General features: G+C 31.1%; 1 protein-coding gene across 1 annotated transcript; it reads left to right on the top strand.

Annotated features, from left to right (window-relative positions):
- The first annotated feature begins 454 nt into the window (after window positions 1-454).
- LOC123698650 (cell adhesion molecule 1-like) lies at window positions 455-25,374 on the top strand. Its single transcript, XM_045645388.1, has 8 exons — window positions 455-631; window positions 11,844-11,947; window positions 17,529-17,678; window positions 19,124-19,287; window positions 20,284-20,497; window positions 21,564-21,987; window positions 23,076-23,179; window positions 24,400-25,374. Exons 2-8 carry the CDS (start codon window positions 11,887-11,889, stop codon window positions 24,510-24,512), a joined length of 1,230 nt encoding a protein of 409 aa, XP_045501344.1. The 5' UTR covers window positions 455-631; window positions 11,844-11,886; the 3' UTR covers window positions 24,513-25,374.
- Window positions 25,375-26,582: the final 1,208 nt, after the last annotated feature.

Genomic DNA, 26,582 nt, shown 5'->3' with positions numbered 1-26,582 from the left:
CATATATCACATTTGTTACATTTATTGATTTGTTTATTTTTCTTAATCAAATATGTATATTGTGATTAACTGCTATACTTACATACTTCTATATGGACTGACACGTATTTTCTTATGTGGGATACAAGCCAGGACACTTGTTAAGTAACGCAACAGTTCTAATATATTACGTACTATAAGCAAACCAAATTAATACAGATACCTAAACAGCAAATTAAATACATAATGTAAAATGTTGACAAATATAATTTTGTATTTAAAAATAATCTCGAATAAAAGCCGACAACAGCGAGGCGTAAAACCTTAACAACGAACTAAATTGGTACCATCATATCAATACCAAACGTTTGATCCATGAAAACCTCCAAACCCTCGCACCTCATGATACAAATAAAGTTCTGTTTCCATGCTTAAACAGCCTGCGCGTACAGACTTCGCGTAGATCGCTCAGTACCACGCAGCCTCTCGGACGGATAGCAGGACCATAGTATAACCCGGCCCGTTACAAGACTCATTTCGCGAGTGTGGAGTGCAGTGGAACGTGTTTAAATTAGAGCATTTAATTTAGCCGCTTTATACAGTGAACCGTGATACTGTGATTATAGCGTGAATGTTTATTTTGTTGTACAATGTGAGTATTTTTAGTTTACGTTTTTATTTATGGTGATTGTGTATTATTATGTTAATACTCGAAAAAATTAATTGAAAAAAATAATTTTTAATTTATCAATTATATTAAAATAATAATATACGAGTTTATTATACCTATCTACAATAATAGATAAAAATAACTTACTAATACTTATTTTCAAACCAAACTTTTGCATACAATCAATCAGAAAATAAATAAAATATTATCGAAAAAGCTCATTCAGAAAGCAAATGATTTTTGAATTATTTACGCAACATATACAAATCTACATAATACATTATGTGTGCCACCGCTTTTTTACAATGCGGTTAATTGTGAAATATATATATAAAACAAACACACAAATTATTTTAAACAAAACAATCATTCAATCCCTTATTACCTATATCAGTAACGTATAGGTATGTGACCTGTAAATTATTTATTTCTACATAAATACGTTATGACACATAATATATGAAAGCTCTTATAAATAAGAATACACTACAGCATTTTCTCTCATCTCTCTTTGGAATCAAATTATTTTGTCAAAGCAATATTATGCACATTATATGAAACATTCAAATGCACATAGAATACGGCTATATCAGATGCAGCAGAATATATTATATCAATGCATTTTTATTAAAGTTAAACGAAAGTTTAAATATCTTCTCTACTAAACTACATCTTTATGGTTTCTCGAGCACTTAGATTATTTATAGTAATAAGACATTATGAATGTAATACCTATACTAGCTATGGCCCACGGTTTTGCCCGCATTGATCCGTTCCCAATGATATAATTATTATGATATTATAACAAAGGCTATAATATATAGCCTTCCCCGATAAATGGCAGTAAAAAAATTTGCAAATCAGAACCGTGGTTCCTAATTAGCGCGTTCAAGCAAACAAACAAACTTTTCAGCTCTATAATATATAGATGTGTTGAATTCAATTTAAAAGTGAATAATAAAAGTGAATATAATACATATATAGTAATATATAAATAATATATAAATTAGTGAACCAAATCTTGATTTCGCATACCATATTATTAATATCAAAGTCATTTGCTAACCAGCAGCAGATATTCCGGTCTCTATCTATACTAATATTATAAAGAGGAAAGGTTTGTATGTATGGTTTTCACGCATAAACTACTGAACCGATTACAATGAAATTTAGCACACATGTAGAGGGTAACTTGGATTAACACATAGAATAGGTTTTATCCCGGACATCCCACGGGAATGGGAACTATGCGGGTATTCCTTTGAAAACGCGGGCGAAGCCGCAGGTGGAAATCTAGTGCAGTATAATTTAAGCTGCATGAGTATTTTTACTTTATAAAACGTTTCCTTTTATTGAACTGTAGAATTGCTTTCTATCGAAACATATTATACAATCTAAAAACGTATTGTCGGAATAAGGAAATTTCTGGACACTTTTGAAGTTTCAAAGCGTGGGCTTTAAATAATGATATGGTGTGTAACTTTATTAGATAAGAGAAATTAACTTTGAGATGATATTTGAGCCGCTTACGCAATAATATATTGCCCATATTTAATTTAAAATTTATGCTAATTAATAATCTTAATATGAGCTTATGAATTAAAGAGCAGCTATAATATTATAAATTTACTTAGATTAAAATTATAATTGTAATATAATTTTATTATTGTACCATACTGATATACTATATTTTGTGGTGCGCGGTTTACCCGCGGATGATTGCGCTGCGTAATTATTATTATTCTGGCAAGTAACTGCCAAGTAAAATCTGTTCAGGGTATCATCATTATCATCCCATCATGTATACATCGAAATATTGTAGAATTTTTACAATTCTACAATATTCTATTAGAATGTATGTACTCCATGGAAAACATGAGTAAAGGACATTTATACTTCAATTATTTGTTATATCGAGAACTTAAGAGAAAACGGGGTCATAGATTGAGATAACAGAATTAATAGAACGGCTTAAATCAATTTAAATCGCCACTTAGCCTTAAATTTACAATAGTACCTTTAAATTTCGCATCAAAAGCAAACATAAGAAAACATACATAATACGTTTTCATATTAAATTCGCAGTAACATAATGTATTCAAAGAATAGCATATATTTTCAGTTTGAATTCATTTTAAAATATAGGAATCAGAATATGTGAAATATCGTCGTAAAAGTTTAATAATGTAGTCACACATTGACCTATTTCTAAAATTTATAGCTATTGAATGGTTGTTTGAATATTTCAAAGGCGCTGGTAATACATAAATAATTTATTATTTTGTGAGAATAATAGCCAAAATTTAAAATGAAGAACAAACTTTGAAAATCCTTAACGTAGTGGTGTTACCTAGTTTAAAAAAAAATTGTTTCTTCTCGGTAAAGAGGTAATTTCTATCAGTAAAACATTTTGTTAAATCGGTCGAGCTTTTGTGGCAAAAAAACTTTCAAATAATAAAACAGTAAAGATTGGCTATTTCTTATATTGTCTTTCTGCTTGATAGATTGATGTTTCCTGATTCAACCAATGCACTTATAAACTTTAGTAATAAAGGCGTAAGGAATAAAAGCTTTTTAGATAATAATTAAAGTATTTTTTTCACATTTGTCTATGACGAAATGACATTATATAAGATATATGAATCATTTGTTAATTTAATGATCCGGATACAATATCCAACTAAACAATATAAAGTAAATAACATAAACACAAATTTCATTCGATTAAACTATAGAAATGGGAAACAATAAAATGCTAATACAAGATGCTATTTCGGAGATTGCAATTTTCATCTTTGCTTTTATTATACTTTCCTAGTGTATAATGAGCGTATCACAATCTAGATTTCTTTTAGTATAATAATTAAAAATGGTATAGCAAGAACAACACTTTCAACGCTAGTGCAGGTAAATTTAATATTACGGGCTTTAGTATCACTCGACCTTTCAAAACAGGTCAGTTAAACCCATGTCTCTTTTCGGTTACTTTTTAACATGTTTAATATTTTTGCGTGGAACGCTTGACTTTTTTGGCCAAGTCTTAATTATTTTCGAAATTTGAGAGCGTTGGTAATTGGAGACTTGAAGTAAATCCTATAAAATTAAGATATACCTACATCTTGTTCTAAGAAATTGGAATGCTATTATAAACTTAAATTATATTATTTATCATCATAATATTGTAATTCTAATACCTATTACAAGATTATCTGGAGTGCAATTCATAAATTTTCGAAACATTTGTAATTACCCACCCTTGGATCATTTAAAAGCCGAACATATTATTATCAAAGTTGGAATATAGGTGTCTGTGTCAGCATTTTTATTGCATTTTAAAGGTTACTGACAGTTGCCAGAGTTGGTGAAATTTACAAATTTTAATACATTTTACTTGCCTTTTAAATAATATATTATAATATTGTAGTGCCCATTTTTAATAATACGATTAACGCGTTTAAGTTAAAAAGGACAGATTGTTAATTCCCAACAAACGTGACAAAAAATTCGTAACAAAATTTAATTATAAATCAAATAGAAGACGGTAATTGAATGAAAGCTAAAAGGGAGCTATTAAATAGATCGCTGAGCCACGTTTTCTTTTTATAAAGACGGCTCGAATGCCAACCTCGGAGATTCTCTTTAAAGGACGTCGTTACTGCACGTTATCGGTAAACGATTTTACTTGAATGTAAATTATATTTTACGCTGGCTTTTTCGTGTCCTTGTAGTTTGATTTCCATTTCCATGTATACTGTAAACATATGTATTGAGATCAGAGAAAACTTATTTCGTATATGTTTGTATATATGTTTTTGATCTATCTTGCCGTTAAGGTTACGCGCCGTAGTGGTGAATGCAATAGTAATGTCCAGTGATAACTTTGTACCGAACTCGATCAAGATGTTTATCGTTTTCCAAGGATGTATGAGTAAATTTAACTAGAATATTTTATAGTTTAAACCAGTTTCTTTTAAAATATAAGTTTGCGTCTATCATTTGGTACCTATCCCAATCATAGTCATAAATTACACTCAAACTTACAAATTCAAAGTACCTAACCTAAAAAGCGATGGATACGTATAAACGATACACATGTGATGCCAATATAGCTAGTTGTAATATAAGATTTCCTGTTTAACGTCTGATTCATTAAGACATGGAACTGCACTCCAGTCTAATTGCGGTAATGAGCTAGAACTTAGAAGCGTTGAGTCTTGTATACTGTGTAAATGATTTGCGTAATATATGCTTGGGAATTCATTTAAATATTCAAGGAAAATGGTAATCAAAAGGAATTTTTTTTCCTGTGAATGTTATTAAAGTTCGATGTTCGGTTTGATTATGTTAATTATTTATTGATAGCATGATATAATAATTATTATACTTTTAGAAGAAAAATACGCTACAATTTGCATGACAGGAAAAGTTGTTTTTCTACACTAATATTATAAAGAGGAAAACTTTGCTTGTTTGTTTGATTGACATGAATAGGCTCATAAACTACTGGACCGATTTTGATGAAATTTGGCACAGACAATCTTTAGACCCTGAGACAGAACATAGGCTACTTTTTATTACGAAATATGTACCACGGGCGAAGCCGGGGCGGACCGCTAGTAAGTTAATAAAAGCATGTTATTCGTAAAAAATACGTCTCACATAAAGACAGAAAATTCTTATCGTATATGAATAACGTTGAATAAAAAAAACTATTAATATCGAGGAAACTTTTGTAACAAGATTATAATTTGCTTACATATAAATATTAGTTTGTGTTATTAAATTTCAAAATAGATCTGCCTACATGATATTCTCTAAACAAGGTAAAACTATTTTTGGAAGCCGTAAACTTTGAGATATGGAAACTAAACGGAACAAGAATTAACTAACACGTATTGTGTTATCGAAAGCCTAATTTTCTCAAAGGAGGCGAAAGCCTGCAGGGAATATTAATGGGCTTACGATCCTATTCTACCCTTATTCAAGAAAAAGATGTGGACCATAATCCTTCAAACTCACTCAAACTCAAACATTCATTTATTCAATTAGACTACTATTTAGTAGCACTTTCGAATCGTCATTACATAATTATTTTAACATTTACCACCGATTCGGAAAGCAGTGATCTATGGAGAAGAATCGGCAAGAAACTCCATAGTTGCTCTTTTAAAATCATGTCGATATTACATAATATGTAAATTATATCTAAATACATAATATATCATAATATACAAAGAACTGTCCTGTGGTTTTTACGCGACAACCCTCCATGGGTTTTTATCGTCCATATATTCCTGAATACTGTAGTACGCTCTCTGAACTAGTACATTTTTTATATAAGTTTTAAATTTAGAACTACTAAACTCTCTAATAACCTTAACCCCGATACAAGTTTTTGTAGTTATTCTGTATCGAATTTGTATCTTCCAATATACTAAGAATACCTACACTAAAAATGTATTTATCGAGTTTTTTATTTATATAATGTAATCTAAATATAAAAAAAATATTGAATTGGTTACTAATTACTTATATCAAATCAATCACTTCGCTCTGAGCTTCGTGAATGGATTAAATAGTTTTGTTTTCTTGCAGAGATAATAATTATTTACTTCATGAATTGATGTGATCTTTTTCATTTCACAAATTTACTTCAAAATTCCTGTTTAATTAATAAAGTATATCGTTATGTTTCAATAAACTTCGATTATGTATTCGAATTTAAAACAAATCTTACAAAGGCGTAACAACCGATTTATTCCAATACTTACTCCATTATCATTCCAGAGCATTCGAGAACCATCCATCAGCTCAGTACATCATCACCTTGACTTATGCATGAACGTGTTACATAACTGCTATTTGCGATTCTAATCCCCTGAGATTACCCAAGAAAGCTTGAAAGGGTTAAAATGTGTGTTTTTTGTGATAACAATGTCACCAAGTTTGATGTGCCTTGAAGAGTTTGCATAATGTTTCTTCCCCTGAATTTGAGGATATATTTTCATTTATTAATATATTCGGTTGAATAAATGAATTAAATTAGATGTAGGCAAAGAGATAATAATAGTCTGAGACAATAGAGTTTATGTTTGTTACGTGATTTCTAATACTAGTGTAATAGTTTGTTTTATGATAACACATTAGTTTGCATAGCTTCAAGCGTACAGTGAACGGGTATCTACTAGGGAAGCGCGTTCCATCTTAGGCCACAACTTAGCTTTCCATCTGACGAGATTGTGGTTAAGCGCTTCCCTATCTAGAATAAATATAGGTATTCATTTTTATTTATGATAATCTAGTGCTAGAATACGACAAACGTCAGTATCAATCTCCAATAAAACGAAAGTTTCATAACGTCAGATGAGCATGTCAAGAGCGAAGGCTGTTGACGGCAAGAAACCATATTCAGCCATAATTCATCGATATAAGACGATAGGTTAAAATCAGAATTCTCTTCAGAATATTGCATGGAATGAGAATTTAGTAGGTAAATAAGTATATTTGTTTTATCTGTGAAATGTGAACCCAGAACTATAAATATAGCACACTACAAACTTACCTACTACACTTAAAAAAATAAATTGTAAGTTTTTATCCAATTGTGATATTTAGGAACTGTATGTACGTCTTATATGTATAGTCCATCCATAGAATATTCAACTGACATGAATTTTAGGGCAGTTGGTTCGAAGCAACTGTACGAAGCCATAATAATAATTATTATACCTAGATTACGAACAAACACAGAAAACAAAATAAACTGAAAGTAATGATTTGCTAACAAAGAATTTAATATTCAAATATAAAATATTATCCAAAATAACTATTTTAATAATGATAAATGCTAATGATAAAAGTTATGCTATCTAGTAGAGTGCCTTAAAATTGTAGTGTTCTCATTTACCTAAACGCTTAAACATTAGAGGTAAAGTTTGGGTTGATGAGTTATTAATTACTCTATTTTGCTATTAAATTCTCATTTACAAATACATTACAATATCAATTTTATAAATGAGAAAATAAAAAGTTTATTTTATTGTAAACCTTATAGACTTAAATAAACCAAAATCAATACTTGTTATTTTTTTCAATACGCACAATTTTAACGCTTTAAATAATTTCTATTATAAAAAGAATAATATATTTAAGAACTAAATCTATCAGTAGGGATACGAGTAGTTTAAATTTTCCTAGTGTAAATTTGTATTACGAGAAACAGCGCTCTAGCGTTACGGAATAGACGTGAATGTATTTTCAAGGTTTCATCTTCTCTCTGCTAAAATTACTGCATCAGATTGACAATAGTAAGTACGCAATCACCTTCACATTTCTACGATCAAATTATCCTTACAATATTACTTACTATACCTACTTATTTATATTACTAGTCTACAAATTAGATATAAATAAAGAAAGTTTGTTAGTATGTATGTCACTTGCTCTTTTATGCGGAATCCACTAAACAGATTTTGATAATACTTGATAACTTTATTATAGTTACACATAAGTTACACAAATACTTGCATAAGAACGCAGGTTCAACCGCGGGTAAAACCGCCCGTCACAACTAATATTATATCAAATTATTTCATGGTGTATTTGCAATATAGTACATATAATAATACGCAATACGTCTATACTATATTGCAGCAAGATATCTAAGACAGCTTACCCAGAGTTTCAGGTACCTCTAATGTAAGCTGTGACCTAAAATCTGGCTTTTGTTCCCTGCTCAAATACCCCTTTGTCTTGTTTATTGCTTGCGTTCCAGTGTGTAATATTTACTTTATTGACTTCAGGATTACGCTCAGTATTATGGATAATGCACCAAATATGCAGTTTGATTTATTATTACGTTCAGTTCCGATATTAATTACTTCTCTGGTTGATTTTCTCTTTGCCTGATGTTTATTGAAGCTTGTAAATTGTAACATATATCTTCAAGTGAAATACATTTTGATTCCGTTTGAATTTGGTTGAGTTATTTTCGAGTAAATTCAAACGAGGAAAAAATAAAGCTGTATCAATATTTCACGTACGGTTTTTAAATATAAAAAGTATTTACATGTGGTTAATAAAAATCGTAGTCCCTGATAGTTTGTACTTCTTTTTTCTTTTTTTACTACCTCTAGTTGACTAGGTATATAAGTTTATATTTTAGGCACTCCAGGTGCCTATAGTATGGCGTGTATTATGTCTAACTTTTTATAAATATATCTTCAACTTATAATAGTTATAGAATATCATGGTTTATTAATATTATTTATTTATTTACTCTTTATTGTATATCAGTCTTATAAAATAAAAGTAAAACAAAACCATTCAAAATGTAGGTACAAAATATGGCGTCCTTGTGGCTCAAAGCCATCTCTGCCAGGCAAAGGACAAATCAAAGCTTAAGGTTATAACTTAAGGTATATTACTTAAACAACTTTTAGTTTAACAATAATATAAAGTATCAAGTCTTTTGAAAGCAAGGAGTACCTATTTAAATATTTCTGATTGTATTTTAACGAATCGACAAAAAATATTCTGTACTCAAAGGACTTGGTCATAAACACCTATTTCGGTTAATATTTTTCAAATTGTCTTAAGTATTATTAATTAAAGGATGACCTTTATCTTAGGTTATGAACCTTTGTAAAATGTCATTTAGGTGAAGTGAGATTAAATCTTTGCGGCTCATAGTAATTAATTGTGTTAAGAACTTCATTATTAAGATTAAGGTAAGACTCCGTACACAATATTAAAGAGAGTTTGGATCAAAGGGAATTTATGTATTGATTTACATTTTATATTGAACAAATCACGATATATCGTAACTTCGCTGGCATACATTCAAACTCAGTAACTTGAATCAATTTGTAGTAAAATACGACACCGTAAAAACAATAAAAATTTACGAAGTGTGGTTACAATTATAAGTTAGTAATATATCTTTTCATTTTCAAGATATTAGAAACAAGAAAAAAAAATTGGTTGTCTGTAAAGTCGGTTTACTGACGATAGTTGAACGTGACAACGTCCGAGTGTGCTTCTTTGTCGCTCGTTCCGCGCTCTCGCTCGCACTTCAAGCCTTACGTGGAACGCCTCAGATGAGTCAGAGCGAGGTAACGCCGCATGAGTCATGATTTTTCGTGCGTGCAGCCGGCTTTATTGAATTATAAGACGTTGTCACGTCAAAAATATAGATTACTAAAAACGTTGATTAAAAATTAACAGCTACTTAAAGATGTTATCATCATCCTGGTTTTTAACGGCTAAATGATAATTCTATTCAAACATTTATCTATTTTTAAATTAGACTTTCAGTTGAAGTATGCACGTATAATATACAATATACGAAAGGAAAATAAATGATTGTAATAATGGATAATGCCGCAGGCAACTGTTTACTTATTCATGTTGCGATAAAATTGGATACTAACATGAACAAAGCATGCATTCTTCATAGTTTGCTAAAACGTATTTAATGAAAAACTTTTCTGTTTACATCACGTGCTTTGAAATGTAAAATAACTCATAATTCATAATTCTTTATCTGCTCATAAAAAACATTCATAATGTAATGTTAAAATAAAGTGCTTCATAATATTATCATTCATAATAATATTAAGACAAGAAACTACATATACAAATCCTACTTATATTATAAATGCGAAAGTTTGTATGGATGTATGGATGTATGGATGTTTGTTACTCTTTCACGTAAAAACGACTGAACCGATTACAATGAAATTTAGCACACATATAGAGGGTAACTTGGATTAACACATAGGATAGTGTTTATCCCGGAAATCCCACGGGAACGGAAACTATGCGGGTTTTCCTTTGCAAACGCGGGCGAAGCCGTGGGCGAAAATCTAGTTCATAATAATTCAATATTTTTTTTTATATAAAACAAGTGAAAAAAAACATTTTACAGATTGATAAATAGTAAAAATAGGAAAAAAAACAGCTTCACGAATATTGTCTTTTTATCACGGACATTCCAAAAAATAATATTAATTGCCTTCATTCATTGTAATTTTCGATACGTTTGTATCAATATTTGTGAGAATATTGAGTGAGCTACTTTTTATGCAATGTGCATTTTAAATTATTTATATTCATTTATCCTTAGACATTTTAATAATTCATAAGGTTGATTCATAAAAGGCAATATAAAAGCGTAAAATACTCATTACTTGCTATCAGTTGTATAAATAATATCAAATAACAATAAAAACGTGTCTAATCCATAAAACATTCGTAATAAAATATTACTTTCATATCGTAGAGTGGTAATAAATGGATGCTTTAATTATATCTAGGCTTAGTAAATCTTGGAACTAAAAACACACGGGGAGACTGAAAATCAGCGCTGTCCGGATGTTAAAGCCCGACAGCATGGCCGAGTTTGTTCCAAATTGAGGTATATTTGTCGCAGTAAAACTTGTTTTTTATTTATTTTGTTTTTATCCTTAATTCCCAATTCTTCCTAATAATTTTCGCACTTAAAAATAAAATACATATTTATAAATAGCATAAAATACATTACACTTAATCAAAGGCTTTTTCCTGAAATGCTTTCTAACCCAGTTCATTTCAAAGAAGCTATAATTTATTCATAACTCATTAATATTCACGTCAGAACATCTGGCTTTCAAGACAGAACAAGTTAATCATAACGACGGTCGAATTCAGTGTCAAAATAATAACTTCAATTTTTATGTCAAAATGTATTCTGGTGAACTGCCTTTGCTGTCTTTAATATAATAGAAACCGCCCCTTAAGTAACAGCGCTGTCATTGTTGAGGGTCAGCGCTGTCTGGTAGTTGTTGAAATTATAATATCATATACTTTTATGATTTCATGAAAACTTTGTACAGTAATTAGATAAGGATTAATCTTTGTGCAGTAATTAAAACGTATAACCGTCTTATAGTTTGATGAATGATTAAAAAACTTATAACCGTCTTGTAGTTTGATGAATGATTAAAAAACTCTTATCTGGCACGACGTAAGGGAACGAGAATCTATAACGAGAAATCAATGAATGGTTCAAATCTAATAGCTATGAGTCATTTCGTCCTCCCCATACCACAAAATGAAATTGATATAATATTATACAATGATCATTAATAACAGCAAGAATTCATTTCTTAGTTGAAGCATCTTATAACATATAAATTATTTCTGTTATTTTCAGGTAACCGGCGTAATGCGTAAGCGCCTGTGATGTATCCTCTAATATGCAGTGGAGCGGCCTTAACCTTGTGTGTTTAGCGTTATGCTGCTTCCATACTGCATCAGGTAATTAATACCTTTATAATAATAAATGTCACTGTAAATAAATATAATTATAGCCATGGGCAGGCTGCGGCTAGTGTCCCACAACACATTAAATTCTCTAAAGGGCCTCTGCGTGTTGGACCTGTGTCCCCACGTAAGCCTTCCAAAGGACCGGGTATCATCCTTACGGCGATTACTTAAAACTTATAAAAGACGCCATTATTAAAAAATGCAATGCTCTACAAAAGTACAAACATGAAATACAGCGCCTACAAGTCCGTAACAAATAAATTGCCATTGTAAAAGCTCCGGATACCGGGTGTAAATAGGATGTTTATTATTTGTAAAATTAAAATGAGACTATTACTAATTATAAAAAAAATATTTTCACGTTTATTTACTAATGTTTCAATCTATCTTTTTTCTATATTACCTTTTTATATAGGTCGTTTAACAACGATTAAAAAACTAATTTTGAAAGAAATTTTTATGAAACTAGAAAATAAATTCACTACAGTCATTATGACACAATTAAAACCTCAATTAATTTTAAGAATCCAATCATATTAACATCCATTAACAAATGAAAACTGCAATCAGTGAAACTATTCCGATCCATGCAAACTTAATTTTTTACTCGAGCGATTTAAAATCGTGCTGTATTTTTAGGTCGCTTTCAATGTAGACTGTAGAGTATTATTCGATTATATAACGATTCTATTAACATAAATTAACGCCGATAGCTAGAGAACGATAATTGATGCCAAAATGAAGGAATATTATATTAAATATAAAAATAAATATATTTTATTTATTTCTCCTCACAATTCCCAATCACATAAATTAATCTACATGCATACAAAAAATTATAAACAATAAGCTGGAGTTGGAGGAGCTGGTGTCTGAAATGGGTTTTAACCGGTATCACAGATCACCAGGTCCCCGCCCTCGGAACCAAAATACACTTACAAAAATAAGTTTCACATACATAATTCAAGAGTTTGGGCTTAGGTAGAGAGAACGACATAAGTTTATTGTTATTTAAAATTTAAAAACAAAAAAAAAATTAAAATAATATACCTACATATGTGTTTGTGTGTAGTGTGAGTGTTGTGTGTGTGTGTATGTGTGTGTGTGTTGTGAGTGTGTGTGTGTGTGTGTGCGCGCGTTTATGTTTGTGTGTCATAAATATTTTCCAATTCATCCATTTGTTTATTTATATTTTAAATAAAATAATTTACACTGAAAGCAATTTTATCATTTTACCTACTGTAATAAATAATTTATTATTATATTATTAATATTAATTTCATATTTACTAACATCACAATTTAAAGCAAGTTTTCGGTAGCAGCATAATCCAATTTTTGAATCCATTCCTTTACCACACGTTTACACTTGTCAGTTGTTAGTGAAAAAATTGAGAGAATTTCGTTTAATTTATTGTAGATATTAGGGCCCTGGTAACAAAAAAAGCGATGTGAAAATTTTGTACTAAATTTATTTGTTTCACAAATTTTGCCCCTTCTGCGTGACGCGTTAGCCCGCTCAAGGCTGAAGGTAGTAAGAGAATGTTGGCGTACAGCTGTGTGAAGAATAAATAACTGTCGTACAGTTAGTACCCTGGTCATCACATAAACGTCCTTTGTAGGCTGAAAGAAAGGCAGAAATTTTATAACTTTTAAGACAGCTCGTTGTGCTCTTTCTATCTTAATAAAATAAATTTTAGGAGCACCACCCCAAGATGTTATGCAATAGGTCAACAGTGACTGGCATAGGGCTTTATATACTGTTATAATGAGCTGTTCATCAGCAACATGTCTTAAATTTTTGAAAATTGAGATAAGCTTACGGGTGCGAGTGGCTATTAAGTTAATGTGTGATTGAAAATTCAATTTATCGTCTATAATAACGCCCAGGTATTTTATTGATTCAGTACTATTTATTCTAGGACATGTGCAGTTTGGATCATTTTTGTTACAAGAGTGTGTAATTAAACTATGCATATCAGTTTTATCAGTATTTTTCATAGAGAAAGTTATATACTTTGTCTTATCGATGTTTAAAGTTAGGGAATTTTCATGTAACCACTCAGTAACTTCATCAAGTCCTTGTTGGGCATTTAAAAATACTTCATTCCACGTATCACCGCTGAATACCAAAGATGTGTCATCAGCAAAGGTAATGATTTTAGCAGATGGAAATTTAAGTTGACACAAATCATTAATATAGACGAGAAACAAAGTAGGGCCTAAAATACTGCCCTGCGGGACGCCATAGTTGATAGGAGCCTCATCACTGGTAACATCGTCAATTATTACACATTGCGTTCGATCAGTCAAATAGCTTTTGAACAGATTCAATTGTATATCCCTAACACCTAAGCATTCAAGTTTGTTTATCAAGATCGGGACAGAGACTGTGTCAAAAGCCTTGGCCAGATCCAGAAATATTGCTAATGTTTTCTTCTTTTTATCCGTATTAGTCACAATAAAATTTGTAAGTTCGTGTACAGCATCAGAAGTCGATTTGTTAGCTCTAAAACCGAATTGAGCTGAAGACAAAAGCTTATTCTTCTCTAAAAAGTCAACAAGCCTTTTATTCATGACTCTTTCCAAAATTTTTGACAAAGCTGGAAGGATAGAAATTGGCCTGTAGTTATTAACACAGTCCCTGTCTCCGCCCTTGTGGATTGGATGGATTCTAGATTTTTTTAAAACTTTAGGAAATTGTCCTGTCGATATTGACAAGTTACAAATATATGTTATATGAGGAGATAAAATTTCACAGAAATTCTTTAGGATATTGGAAGAAATCAGATCGAGACCAACAGCGCAATCACTTTTTAGATTCCTTATTATAGATTTGACTTCATCTTCAGTGGTAGGTAGCATAACAAAAGAATGGGGGTTGGAAACATGTGCTGAAGAGCCTGTCCGTCTGATATGTTTGTTCAGGTTTATTTTTTCTGCCAACTTTTCGCCAATATTAACAAAGAAGCTATTAACGTCATTTATAGATTGCTTAGAGTTATTGCTTAATAGGAGTTCGGATGAATTATTTTTAATTTTCGCTGTATTTGTGATCTCTTTGATGGCTTTCCATAGTCTTTTATTATTATTTTTAGCGTTTTGTAGTTGTAATTTCTCGTAATCTCTTTTTAATTTTTTAATTAAAGACGAACAAAAATTTCTGTATCTCTTATAAGTAACTTTTAAGATATCGTTATTTGGTTCTTTTTTAGTTTTTTTGTATAGGCTATCTCGATTTTTAAGACATTTTAAGATTCCTTGTGTCATCCATGGCTTAAGAATTTTCTTTCTCTTAGACTTTACGGTCTTAGTAGAGTTCGCAACTATCAGAGTTCGAAGACTATTTATAAAGAAGTCAACAGCATCATCTATATCAGGAAATGTGTAAAGAGGTTCAAAATCTGTTTCATTTAAATCAATACCTAATTTATCATAGTTTATATGTGTTACATGTTTACTGGGTTTTAAGATTTTATTTATGGAAATATAAAGAACTACACTGTTATGATCAGTAAGAGATGTTGGAAGTATAAGACAATGAGCAGCTAGTTTAGTTTTAAGTAAAACGTGATCTAAGCATGATTTATAGCGAGTAGGAAGAGAATGAGCCGGTTGAATGCCATGGAATGCTAGCATTTCCAAATAAGTGAAGGCGTTTATATCCGAGCAATTTTCGCTAATGTCAATATTAATGTCACCCACGATTATTATATTCTGAGTGGAAGAATAATTCATCAAAATGCTGTTTAGAGATTGAATAAAGTTATTTATATTTTTATACCCTGGAGGTCTATAAATAGCAATAACGATAGTATTACGATCTGGTTGAAGAATAACACAGTTTGCGTCCACTATTTGTGGTTCCGATACCAGAGTAACTAATTCATTTCTATAATACACCACGACGCCTTCGTTTTGAGTACGATTGTTCGTACTAGCGTGATGGTGGTACCCTTCCATAATTGGTATATTATAATTAAGTGACAGCCAACACTCCGTCAAGACAACATAGTCCCACAAAACTCCACTGCTGGTAAGAATCGCTAATAGGCCATCAAAATAAATATTGATAATTACTAGTCTATTTTTTAATAATAAAGCCTCTGTAACTGTTAATCTATCGCATTAAAACATATTTTACCACAATATAAAGATTTTATAGTTTAATCAAATTTCTACAAATATATTATTATATTTCTTATTTAAATAGAATACATAATATACAACATTTTATATTATCTATCATTTTAAATAAGGCACAGAGTTTAACTAAGGAAGCTCTCTACAATCGTAGACTCCGTAACAAGATTGCTACGGCGTAGCATCCAGCGTAGCATTAGCTACACTAGTACGTGAGCCTCTACGAAGTGTAAAGAGCTTTGTCGCACTAATTTGTTAATACCGGTAACAAAGTACAGTTTCTACTTAGTTGATGCCTTAGGTGGCTTCTTCGTTAGTCAAGATTTAATTGAATAAAGCACTTTCATACTCGTCAAATATTATATACATTTAATAAATTAATATAAATGTTATCACGACTGTGTGATGGAATAAATCAAACCAATAAGCTATCAATGCTGAAAGGTTAAACTACTAAAGAATTCGTTTCATTTATCTGGACTCTATTTACAAGTACAAAGTAGTCAAAGACTGTGAAATGGGGTATCAAAATAACACGATGGTACAATATTATTAAAGTATTTTATACTTTGCATTCTTTATTAAAAAGATCACGTAGATTCTAACAAATGTTAAATTCTTTGCTTAACAGTCAAAATAAACATCAAGTGTATTTTTAACAACTTTGAAACGACCTGTCTTTATTAGAAAAATCATAATTAAACTTCAAACATTTCGAAAGCCTACAAAGGCGGCGTTTTATGAATGAAATTCGTAATTTTTGCCTTCGCTTCGAAACTCGAACAAATAGGCTTTAGCGGATGAATTAATAACCGTTGGATTTTAGGTTATTTATAACAGCAGGCAATGAAATTTACGTAGTACTTGATAGGTAAATGTTTCTCGTGTGTATTAATATACCGTATTAATATATTTTGAATTAAGTACTTTGAAAATTTCCACAAGGGCCGGTTTACCGTTGTTGGAAATTCTTCAATATAATAAAGCTTTAGTAAATTCATCAAAATGTTTTACCATAGGACCTTATTGTATTATGTAATTCTGAAGAAGAATATATTTTTGCATGATTCATATTACATACTTCTACTATTATTTTTAGCCTGAATTGCAATAATATGTTATATTTATTATCTATATTATGTATGTAAGCAATGTTTCCTTTATTTAAGGATTTGAGATAGAAGGATCTTAAGGAGTTTTCTATATCGCTTGTCTTCTCTTTTCCTTACAAACTGAATATTAATGTTCAACATACATTCTTACCAAAACCAATTCCTACACGCTCATAATACATTTGATCAATTCACTTGTCAATACGTGACTGTAATTATATATCATTATACACTGAAACCTAATAGGAACCACCTGGACCTTAATGTTCTACAAATAAAGAATGAATTCCCTTGTAAAGGCATACCCATTCTATTCAGAACCGTTGCATATCGAAGATCACGTCCGAGCGCGTCGAAGCGATGAGAAGGACGGCCTGGCATTATCCAGAGAGATATTCAGGAACATTACTAAGAAATTGCGAGAAAGCATACGAGAGGGTCCGACTGACAACGATCATTTATTACAGGGTGAGTATCGATTTTACTTCGAGGTTGTCTTATGATTTTTTGTTTATATTTTATCACAACATGTTGGTATTACTCATATTTTGTCTAATCAACATCATCCTATGTATAGTAATGTTTCTATAGGTTAGCTTTGTAATTTTTAGCAATTATTATGTTTTGATATTGTTTTTAATTTACTGGGACCTAATTGAACATTTATACGAAAGTATGAAACCTTATTATATTCATAATATTGTTATTTTGATCCTAAAGTTGTATTATTTGTTGTTACTTCCTAAATTATATTAAATACTAGCTGCTCCGCGCGGTTTCACCCCCTTGGCTCCACTCCTGTCGGTCGTAGCGTGATGATATTATACCCTCGATAAATAAGCTATCTAACACCGAAAGAATTTTTCAAATCAGACCAGTAGTTCCCGAGATTAGCGCTTTCAAACAAACAAACAAACTCTTCAGCTTTATAATATTAGTATAGATTCTGACTAGTATATTATTTTCACTGCTCAACTCTCTCACTAAATCTAGTTTTGTAGTTCATTTCTATACACCCTTCACAATCAAGTTCAATAAACCTATAATTAATATTATGCTTAATTAAAGTTTGAGAAAGCTGTGTTATACATTTGTGAGTAATTAGTTGTTTATCGATATCTCACCTTGAAAATGTCTCGTTAATTCTTGATAAATATTTTCCAACTTTATATAGAACGTTATGTTACATATTCAATTAATTATTTTTACATACTATTATATGGGGAATTATTTAACGCACATACAATCACACAATATAAATAGAGACATAAAAACTTCTTGTAATTTATAAAATTTTGAATATTTAAGTTTTCTTGCAGTTATATTGAATCAACAAACATACTGAACTTACAACGTCAATGTAATAGATCATTTAGTTCCAACAAAAGGCGAGCATACAATAAGCAGCACCCTTAACCAACCTTTCAATATCGCACTGTAAAATAAAAAGCTTGCATATTTCAAACAAAGAGTATCCATCAAGTTAATTGTTTACTTGTCTTTAATGGAACCTTAGTTCGTATCGAGGAATGTAGAACAGCCGACTAATGAACTATGAGAATTCTTTCATATTCTATTTTGCAACCCTTGTATATATTTTTACCTCACAAAATTCATTTAACTAATAATATAATATAATGTGGTTTTTCAAATATTTCAAAAATTTGCGATTTTGATAATTCTATCACCAATCAATAAAAAGCCAATTTCCACTCGGGGACCAACTTGAATTTCTTGTAATGTCTACACATCACAAATCTATAGTTCCATATACACACAGTGGACCATAAGACCTCGTGGTAGCGCTTACCATCACCACGACGACCCACAAGCTTTGCCAACTATGACATACACAACTCAAATTTCCCAATGCATATCTATCATAATACAAATAACACAAGCTCAACTTGCAGGTAAAGCGGAAGAATCCCGCCAGTATGCGCCGTACCAGGAGCTGCATCACCACGAGCGGCACTGGGGGCCGTACTTCGAAGAGAGGAACATCACGCAAGTGACCGCCCACGTGGGGGCTGAGGCGCTGCTCAATTGCAGAGTCGTTATGCTCAAGGATAAAACTGTAAGAGATTGCCAAGAATTTCTTTCACGTCTTGCTGATAAGGTCCAGATAGTGGACGAATTTTTAAGTAAATTTTCGTACATTATTTTGTCACATTAACTGACAAACCAGTCACACATATCAGCATAGCAGGAAGCTGTTTGATCCTAGGAATGATTAATAAGTAGTAAAATTATAGAATTATCGATGTACACTTGTATTAAACACATGTTTTAAGATTTGGAATAACTAATTAAACAATTTTTAAGAAACATTTACTAGTAGAATAACGTTAGTACACTATTCCTATGTGAGATATGGAACATTTAAATAAGTTTCAATTTTATACCGCAATATTAAAACCCAGACATCAGATCCTGCTAGACAGGGTGTATACGTATTTCTAGTTATAAAACTTGACAATCAATTAGCGAGCTCGTCTAATGCACTATAGGGAATAGATTTTCTAGCGTCTGGATAGATGTCTGGATCTAAAGACTACATTGACATGAAAAATACTTTATAACATCCATACTAATATTATAAATGCGAAAGTAACTCTGTCTGTCCGTCTGTTACTCAATCACGCCTAAACTACTGAACCAATTTTAATGAAATTTGGTATGGAGATATTTTGATACCCGAGAAAGGACATAAGCTAATTTTTATCCCGGGAAAATCCCGGAAATCCCACGGGAACGGGAACTATGCGGGTTTTCTTTGACTGCGCGGGCGAAGCCGCGGGCGGAAACCTAGTATTTTATAAACCTACTATTTTCCTGATACAACAATCCGTTTACTATTCATTAATAATGCAAGCTTAAAATAATTAAGAATCTTAATATGATACATGTAATTCAATCCCTACGCATTTACTGTCAATTCAAAAAATCAAGATCTACTACACAATTACTAATAACAGATTACCATTTAGTAATCTGTAGTATTTTTTTTTATTGAGAGTAGTCTAGAATGATTATTTAGTTACTTATTCTATACCTATACTCTTCTTGCCAGGTAATGTGGCTCCGTCATACTACCGAAACGGCGCAACTCCTAACCGTCGGGCCCGCGCCCTACGCCGGCGACAACCGCGTGGCTTCAAAGTTCCAATACCCGAATAACTGGAGGCTGAGCATTAACCCCGTCAAGTGGTCTGACGCCGGCCGCTACATGTGCCAAATATCCACGCACCCGCCAAGAACTATATACACTGATTTGACTGTGTTACGTAAGTATTGTTAGGCTATCTATGAAAAGATTACGAATTATTTTGATGAAGTAGAATTTTTGGACATAACAACTTAAAACGACTAGTTGGTTTCTACAAAGTTTAACATTGTGAGAACAATGAAATATTAATGTGAAAGTTTATATTACCATTAATAATCAAATCAAATATTAATATTAATGAGTTTACCCTTAGTAATAGATATTTTATGGTGGTCGAATAAATTCTAATTTCATTGTGTTTTAAATATTCAGCTTTGCGTAATCACGCCGTACTATTTCTCCACCGCTAACTTTCTTAAACTTGTCGTAAAATTAACAAAATTGTGTATCACAGCTGTACATTTTTGAGTCAACTCAATTTCAAAACTAATTTAAATTCGTGCAGCAGTTTTATCAAATTTATTTCTTTTACGTCCACATAAATCTCCGCTCTGTACTCTATTAGTGACATTAAAGTTTAATTAAGTTTTATTACACATTCCGACGATTTACGTCTCAAATAATGTTGTAAAAACGGTATAATCCTGCCAAATTGTGTTGCGAATTAGTAGCATTCTCAGTTGCAATAAGAGTGTATGCAGGGCTGTAAATATTTGAGGTTGATCGCCTTCAGCAGTGATCCGGAGTGCAATAGAGCCGTTTGATAGGCTCAGCTGGTGATTGGATCGCTTACATAACGATGTGGGTGGAACAATTTGTGATAGCGCCAACACAATTCTGCCGTGTTTTAGCATCGGTTCGTGCTTGTACGTGCTTTTTGTTGGGATACTTTGATTTAGGGTTCTTGAATGCATATCGTGAGGAAGTTATTTCTTTGAGTACTTCTTTTGTTATACAGTGCGATTATGATTCTTTTAAGATTTATTAATTCACAAGCTCTGATTGCCAATATTTTTTAATTATTAATTTGTATAATATTTTTTTTAAATTATTCAATAAATTTATTGATTCATTAACACAGTAAATATGATAATGACCAATTAATCTTAAAGAAACATAGGTCCATAAAAATTCATCAATCGCTCTCTTCAAATGTGATTTATATATTTTTATTTCTTGAACAGCTCCCGTTCTCACGATAAACGGTGACTCGACGCACGACGTCAAGGACAAATTCTACAAGGCAGGAAGCTCTATAAAGCTCTCATGCGTAATATCCGACGAATATGTAACGACATTGCCGACAAAAGTACCAATAACATTAACTACGCCCACCACATCAGCCCCAGTCACAACCACGACAGAAATGACTACGAAAATGAGTACAATATTCAATAAATTAGATTTAATGTTAAATAAAAGTTGGAGCGTAGAAACTACGACGATAACGTCGACTGTTAGTATAAGTACGACTACAAAAAGCATTGAGGCGAAGACAGAAGCGACTGTTCAGCCGGTCACGAGGCCAGTATTGAATAATATTTATGGGCTAGTGTGGAGGAAACAAGGGAAGGACATAGTGAATTTTATTACGTGGAGGAATATGAGGTATGTTCTGTGTGTGTCGTTTTGGTTAATCAACTTCTTTGTTATACCTGTGCGTACTGATTGTTTGGTTTTCAGGGTTTAATTGTAAAGTAAAACGTTGCTATAATTATTTAGAATATTTTTGCGCGTTTTTCAATTCTTTTTTTTTTCATTAATTTTAAAAGTATTGAGAATCGAACATTAAAAATTTCCTTGCAGTTAAATTCCTTACCATTTTTTTTTTATAAATTGATGATAGACTAAGCACTACATTTCAATTTATTACTATTATAAAAGCAAAGCACTCAACAAATATTAAATTTACCGTTTGAGCCAGCCGTCTATTGAAACTCATAAAAATATGAAAGTTTCTTGCTGGTTCCCTGAAAACAGTTTTCCGAGCCGGTGGTAACTAATTGTTGCAATATAACGAATTGAATGAATGAATAAATAAGTGAAGATGTAGTTTGCGTTTGTTAGATTGTATTATATTTTGTGTCAGTATTTGAACGCTTGCGATATGCGAGTATACTCTTGTCTTGATCGAAGATACTCTTCTATATTTATTACTATCTGGGTCGCGCGGTTTCACCCGCATTTCTCCGCTCCTGTTGGTCTTAGCGTAATGATATATAGCTTATAGCCTTCCTCGATAAATGGGCTATCTAACACCGAAAGAATTTTTCAAATTGGACCAGTAGTTCCCGAGATTAGCGCGTTCAAACAAACAAACTCTTTAGCTTTATAGTATTAGTATAGATTTACAATATACTATCACGTCCCTCGTGTGTGTTTGGTCATCTTGGACCAAGCCAGTTGTATAATTACAATCACTTCCTTTTAGTTCGTTTAATTTTACAACTATACCTAATTTTTGAAGCGAAACTTCTTTAGGCGCGTTGAGAGTAAAATTTCAGCTTTTCAGCTCGCTTCAGGGCACTACTTCAATATGTCTATTGTCTAATACGTCATACGATGGTCATACGTCACGTCATGGAGTAAGGCGACGATTTTGGTATCTTTGAATATTGCCAAAGAAGTTTCACTTCTGACACGTGTGCTCAGCACACACGCTTTTTTTTAATGGTATCATAAATATTATTTTACAGTGCCACCTTTAGCGTTTCAACAGCGTCTCAGAACGATAGTGGTCTATACAGCTGTCACTTGCTCAATCACTCTCAAGTTTCTATAAATGTACACGTTCTTAGTGGTAAGTGAGCTTTAATTTTTTAGTCAATGTTTAATAATTTATGTTGTAAGATATTATGAAAAAACTTTTGGTTGGGAGATTGACTATTCTTGGCTCTAATGCAAATAGAAATGGGAAACCTTTGTTAAGCAATAATGTATGGTATTTTTGTAGTTAATATCATCGATAATATATTTATGATATTTATTCATTGCGTTATTTATAAGTATATAACCATTTGTTTATTTTGTACTTTAAGCAAATGAGACTTAACTTGCCTCGTTTAATACCAAAGATACAACAAACAGACAAAATTGTATACATTTTTACTTAAAATTCAATCAAATACGTCAGCTTATTCCATTTACAAAACAAATATATCGTAACATACTGTTTACATAAAAATTCCTCGACACGTAAAGAAAAAATAAACGATACATTTACAAATATTTTTATAACATTTCACTTTACAAAACCAATAAACAAACTTTTATTAATACACTTAAATCTATTTCAATAAATATACTTTTATTTGGAATTTCTATTTCAGGATTAGTTAAAAATTGGTAGGATTTAAACAATTGAATGATTGAAACGTGGATTTAAAACACAAATATTTTTATTAGTGATATTTTTTGGGAACAATAAAAATTGTGATTTGGGATAATTTATTCCTGTGCTTTTCTTATAAAGAAGGAAGGATGGATATAAGCAGGCTTCTTATTCCTGTTTAAGGAAATCAAAACAATGTAGTATAATGCCGATTTTATGTAAGTAGGTTATTTCTTCGGAATGTTTTGAGGTTACTATTAGATATCAATGCTAATGAGTGTTCTTTTATTTATGTGAAAGCGCGCGGAAATTTTCCTATTGAAGATTGATTTATCCATTTCTTTGCACTAAAGGAAAATGTTGTCAGCAATTATTTTAATAGGGTTTCGTTTTTTTTTCCATTTAATTCCATACAATGTATTTTATTTTTCAAGTTGATATGAATATGTAAAGCGTTGTGTGTTTCTTGATGTTTTCAATTAAATACATACTGTATTCTGTATATTATGTAACATTTTCTCGATCTTACATTTCTATGATCTTAAATTAATTCCATGAGATTGTATAGCAAAAAAATCTCACTACAAAAATGAATTGAAATATAAGAGAGACTTCTCTGACATTGCCGTTAGGCTGAAAAAATATAGTACATTCTTATATGTAGTAGTATATTCTTATATTTTTTACAGGTGAAAATCAGGCAGCAGTCCATCACGATACATGGAACAAGGGATCTCTCTTCTGGCAACCACAGATACTATACCTACTCGTTATTGTCATACTATCGCCATTTTTTACTTGATCTAAGCATTATTATTATTACGGGCTACAAGCCAAAGCTTGCATGAACTAAGATGATGTAAACTGGTGGAAATTTAATGTGGGATTGATTGATTTGATTTCTGTGTAATATTATTATCAATGTATGTAACATGGTAATTCATCTGTCTGATAATTAATATATTTAAGAGGGATATGGGCCAAATTTAGCCAAATCAATTTAATGTAATAAAAAAGGATGTTAACAGAAATAGAGATTTCAAAATTTGAAAAAAATGTCTTAAGAATTATGTTTTATGTGTACATTTTCGTTTTCTTCAATAAGGTGTTTACTGTTGTTATTTAATGTTAAAGATTAGTTATCATTTTATTTGTGAATTCGACGTGATTCGAGACTCTTTCCTGCCTCATATTATGAGAAGGAAAAATCAGTTTAAAATACAGCATTCACTGTACATAAATTAAGCCAAATTATTAGGTAATATATGAAAATTTTAAATCACTCTGGAAACATTTCGTTTCATACTTATGCCAATATTATACTGAGCTAGATAATTTAAAATATATATCTTTTGTAAGCGATACCCTTAAATGTATGTACATAATAATCATTAAATTAGGTTAATATAATTTATATTGTAAGGTTAAGCATTGAAATTTAGTTTGAGATATAATTTAAGTACTTTATGTAAATAAATATAATTTCATATTGTTTCCGTAACGGGTATAATAAAATTGATATTTTCTTTGTGGACAGCCAAGCTGTTGTTAAAATTGTTTGTTTTAAAGTTGCACAATATTGTATAATTTATTATTATGAAATAAACTTCCAAATGAACGAAAGATGTTAACTGTAATATTATCAAATAAATTCATTAATTGAATTCAGATAGTTTTATTTCTCACTTCGATTCTATAAATTATTCAAACACATAATCAATTACCGTAATAGTTATTCCGGATTTGTTCTTCCTTTTTTCATCTTGATTTATTTCCACATAAAATTGTGTCGGTAAGGAAATTATAAAATTAATTCCTTAATACGTAAAGCTGTTTTATTTCCTAGGGATAATTTTATGTGGACAAGGGATGTAATTTTTAAATACCTACATATGCACCGTAAAACCGAAGTTTTAATTAGCAACATTTTATATTACGAGAAAATTAAGATCCCTACTTAAAAAGTTTTATAAATCTGGAACACGGCGCATCATAAATAACCAGTGAAATTTTCTCATTTTCATAAGTTAGCTGGGTTTTTCTTAGTGTGCACTAATAAATTTAATAATAAACAGCTGACAAAGTTCTCAGAGCTGTAGTGAACTGTTTTTAGTGTTTGCGAAACTTGTTCGTAAACTTTTATCGTTTTGTTCGAGTATGTAATATATGTATATATGTAATATATATAATAGTTTTTATGCTTGCATGGTTTTTATCATTCTTTGAAAATATGTGTTGGTATGTTATAAACCTCTGCGCTTTTGTGAAAACTTCTGAAGTTTCGTGGAACACTTTTTGGTAGTGGAAAATCTTAAAGTTCGCGTCATAAACACGCTAATGGTAAGAAATTTTAAATTTTAATACTTAAATTCTAAGTTATAAGCTTTTACTTCAAATAGCAATCCTTTTGGCTGCTTTCTTTTTTATATCAACTTGTACCTTACAAGACATCACACACACCATTATTAGTAGTTTAGTTCTAGATTTTCAATACTTACTTTTTAAAGTACCTAAATGGTTCTCACGGATGGTTTTAACCATTCATTCGTTAAGTTTGAGACACAGGGGCTGAATCCGAGCGCGGAAAGCTATTAATTTATATAAAATAAATGTGACGCAACTCTATCCATACGAAAGAGTTATTACTTTCTGCCTAAACCGATTACTAGGTACACACTCCACTTGTACAAAACCTTTGAACAAAATTGTACAACGTTGCCACGTGTTCAATAACAGGGCGACAGTCGAAATCTTTGAAATGTAAATCCAACGGGAACGCAATTGTAACAAGAGCTTCGGGAAAAATACATCAAAATGTTGAACAAATAACTTGAAACGGCATCTGTTTATCATTCCATATCACGTAGTACAT

Source organism: Colias croceus, chromosome 16 (assembly GCF_905220415.1).
Source record: "Colias croceus chromosome 16, ilColCroc2.1".
Taxonomy (NCBI): domain Eukaryota; kingdom Metazoa; phylum Arthropoda; class Insecta; order Lepidoptera; family Pieridae; genus Colias; species Colias croceus.
Note: the sequence above shows the minus strand (reverse complement) of the source record. Positions and strands in the feature narration are given on the sequence as shown.

Coding starts and splice junctions, on each gene's coding strand:
- LOC123698650 (XM_045645388.1), top strand. CDS start 11,887: ATGCAGTGGAGCGGCCTTAACCTTGTGTGTTTAGCGTTATGCTGCTTC. Junction 11,948..17,528: donor CTGCTTCCATACTGCATCAG/GTAATTAATACC, acceptor CATTCTATTCAG/AACCGTTGCATATCGAAGAT. Junction 23,180..24,399: donor AAATGTACACGTTCTTAGTG/GTAAGTGAGCTT, acceptor TATTTTTTACAG/GTGAAAATCAGGCAGCAGTC.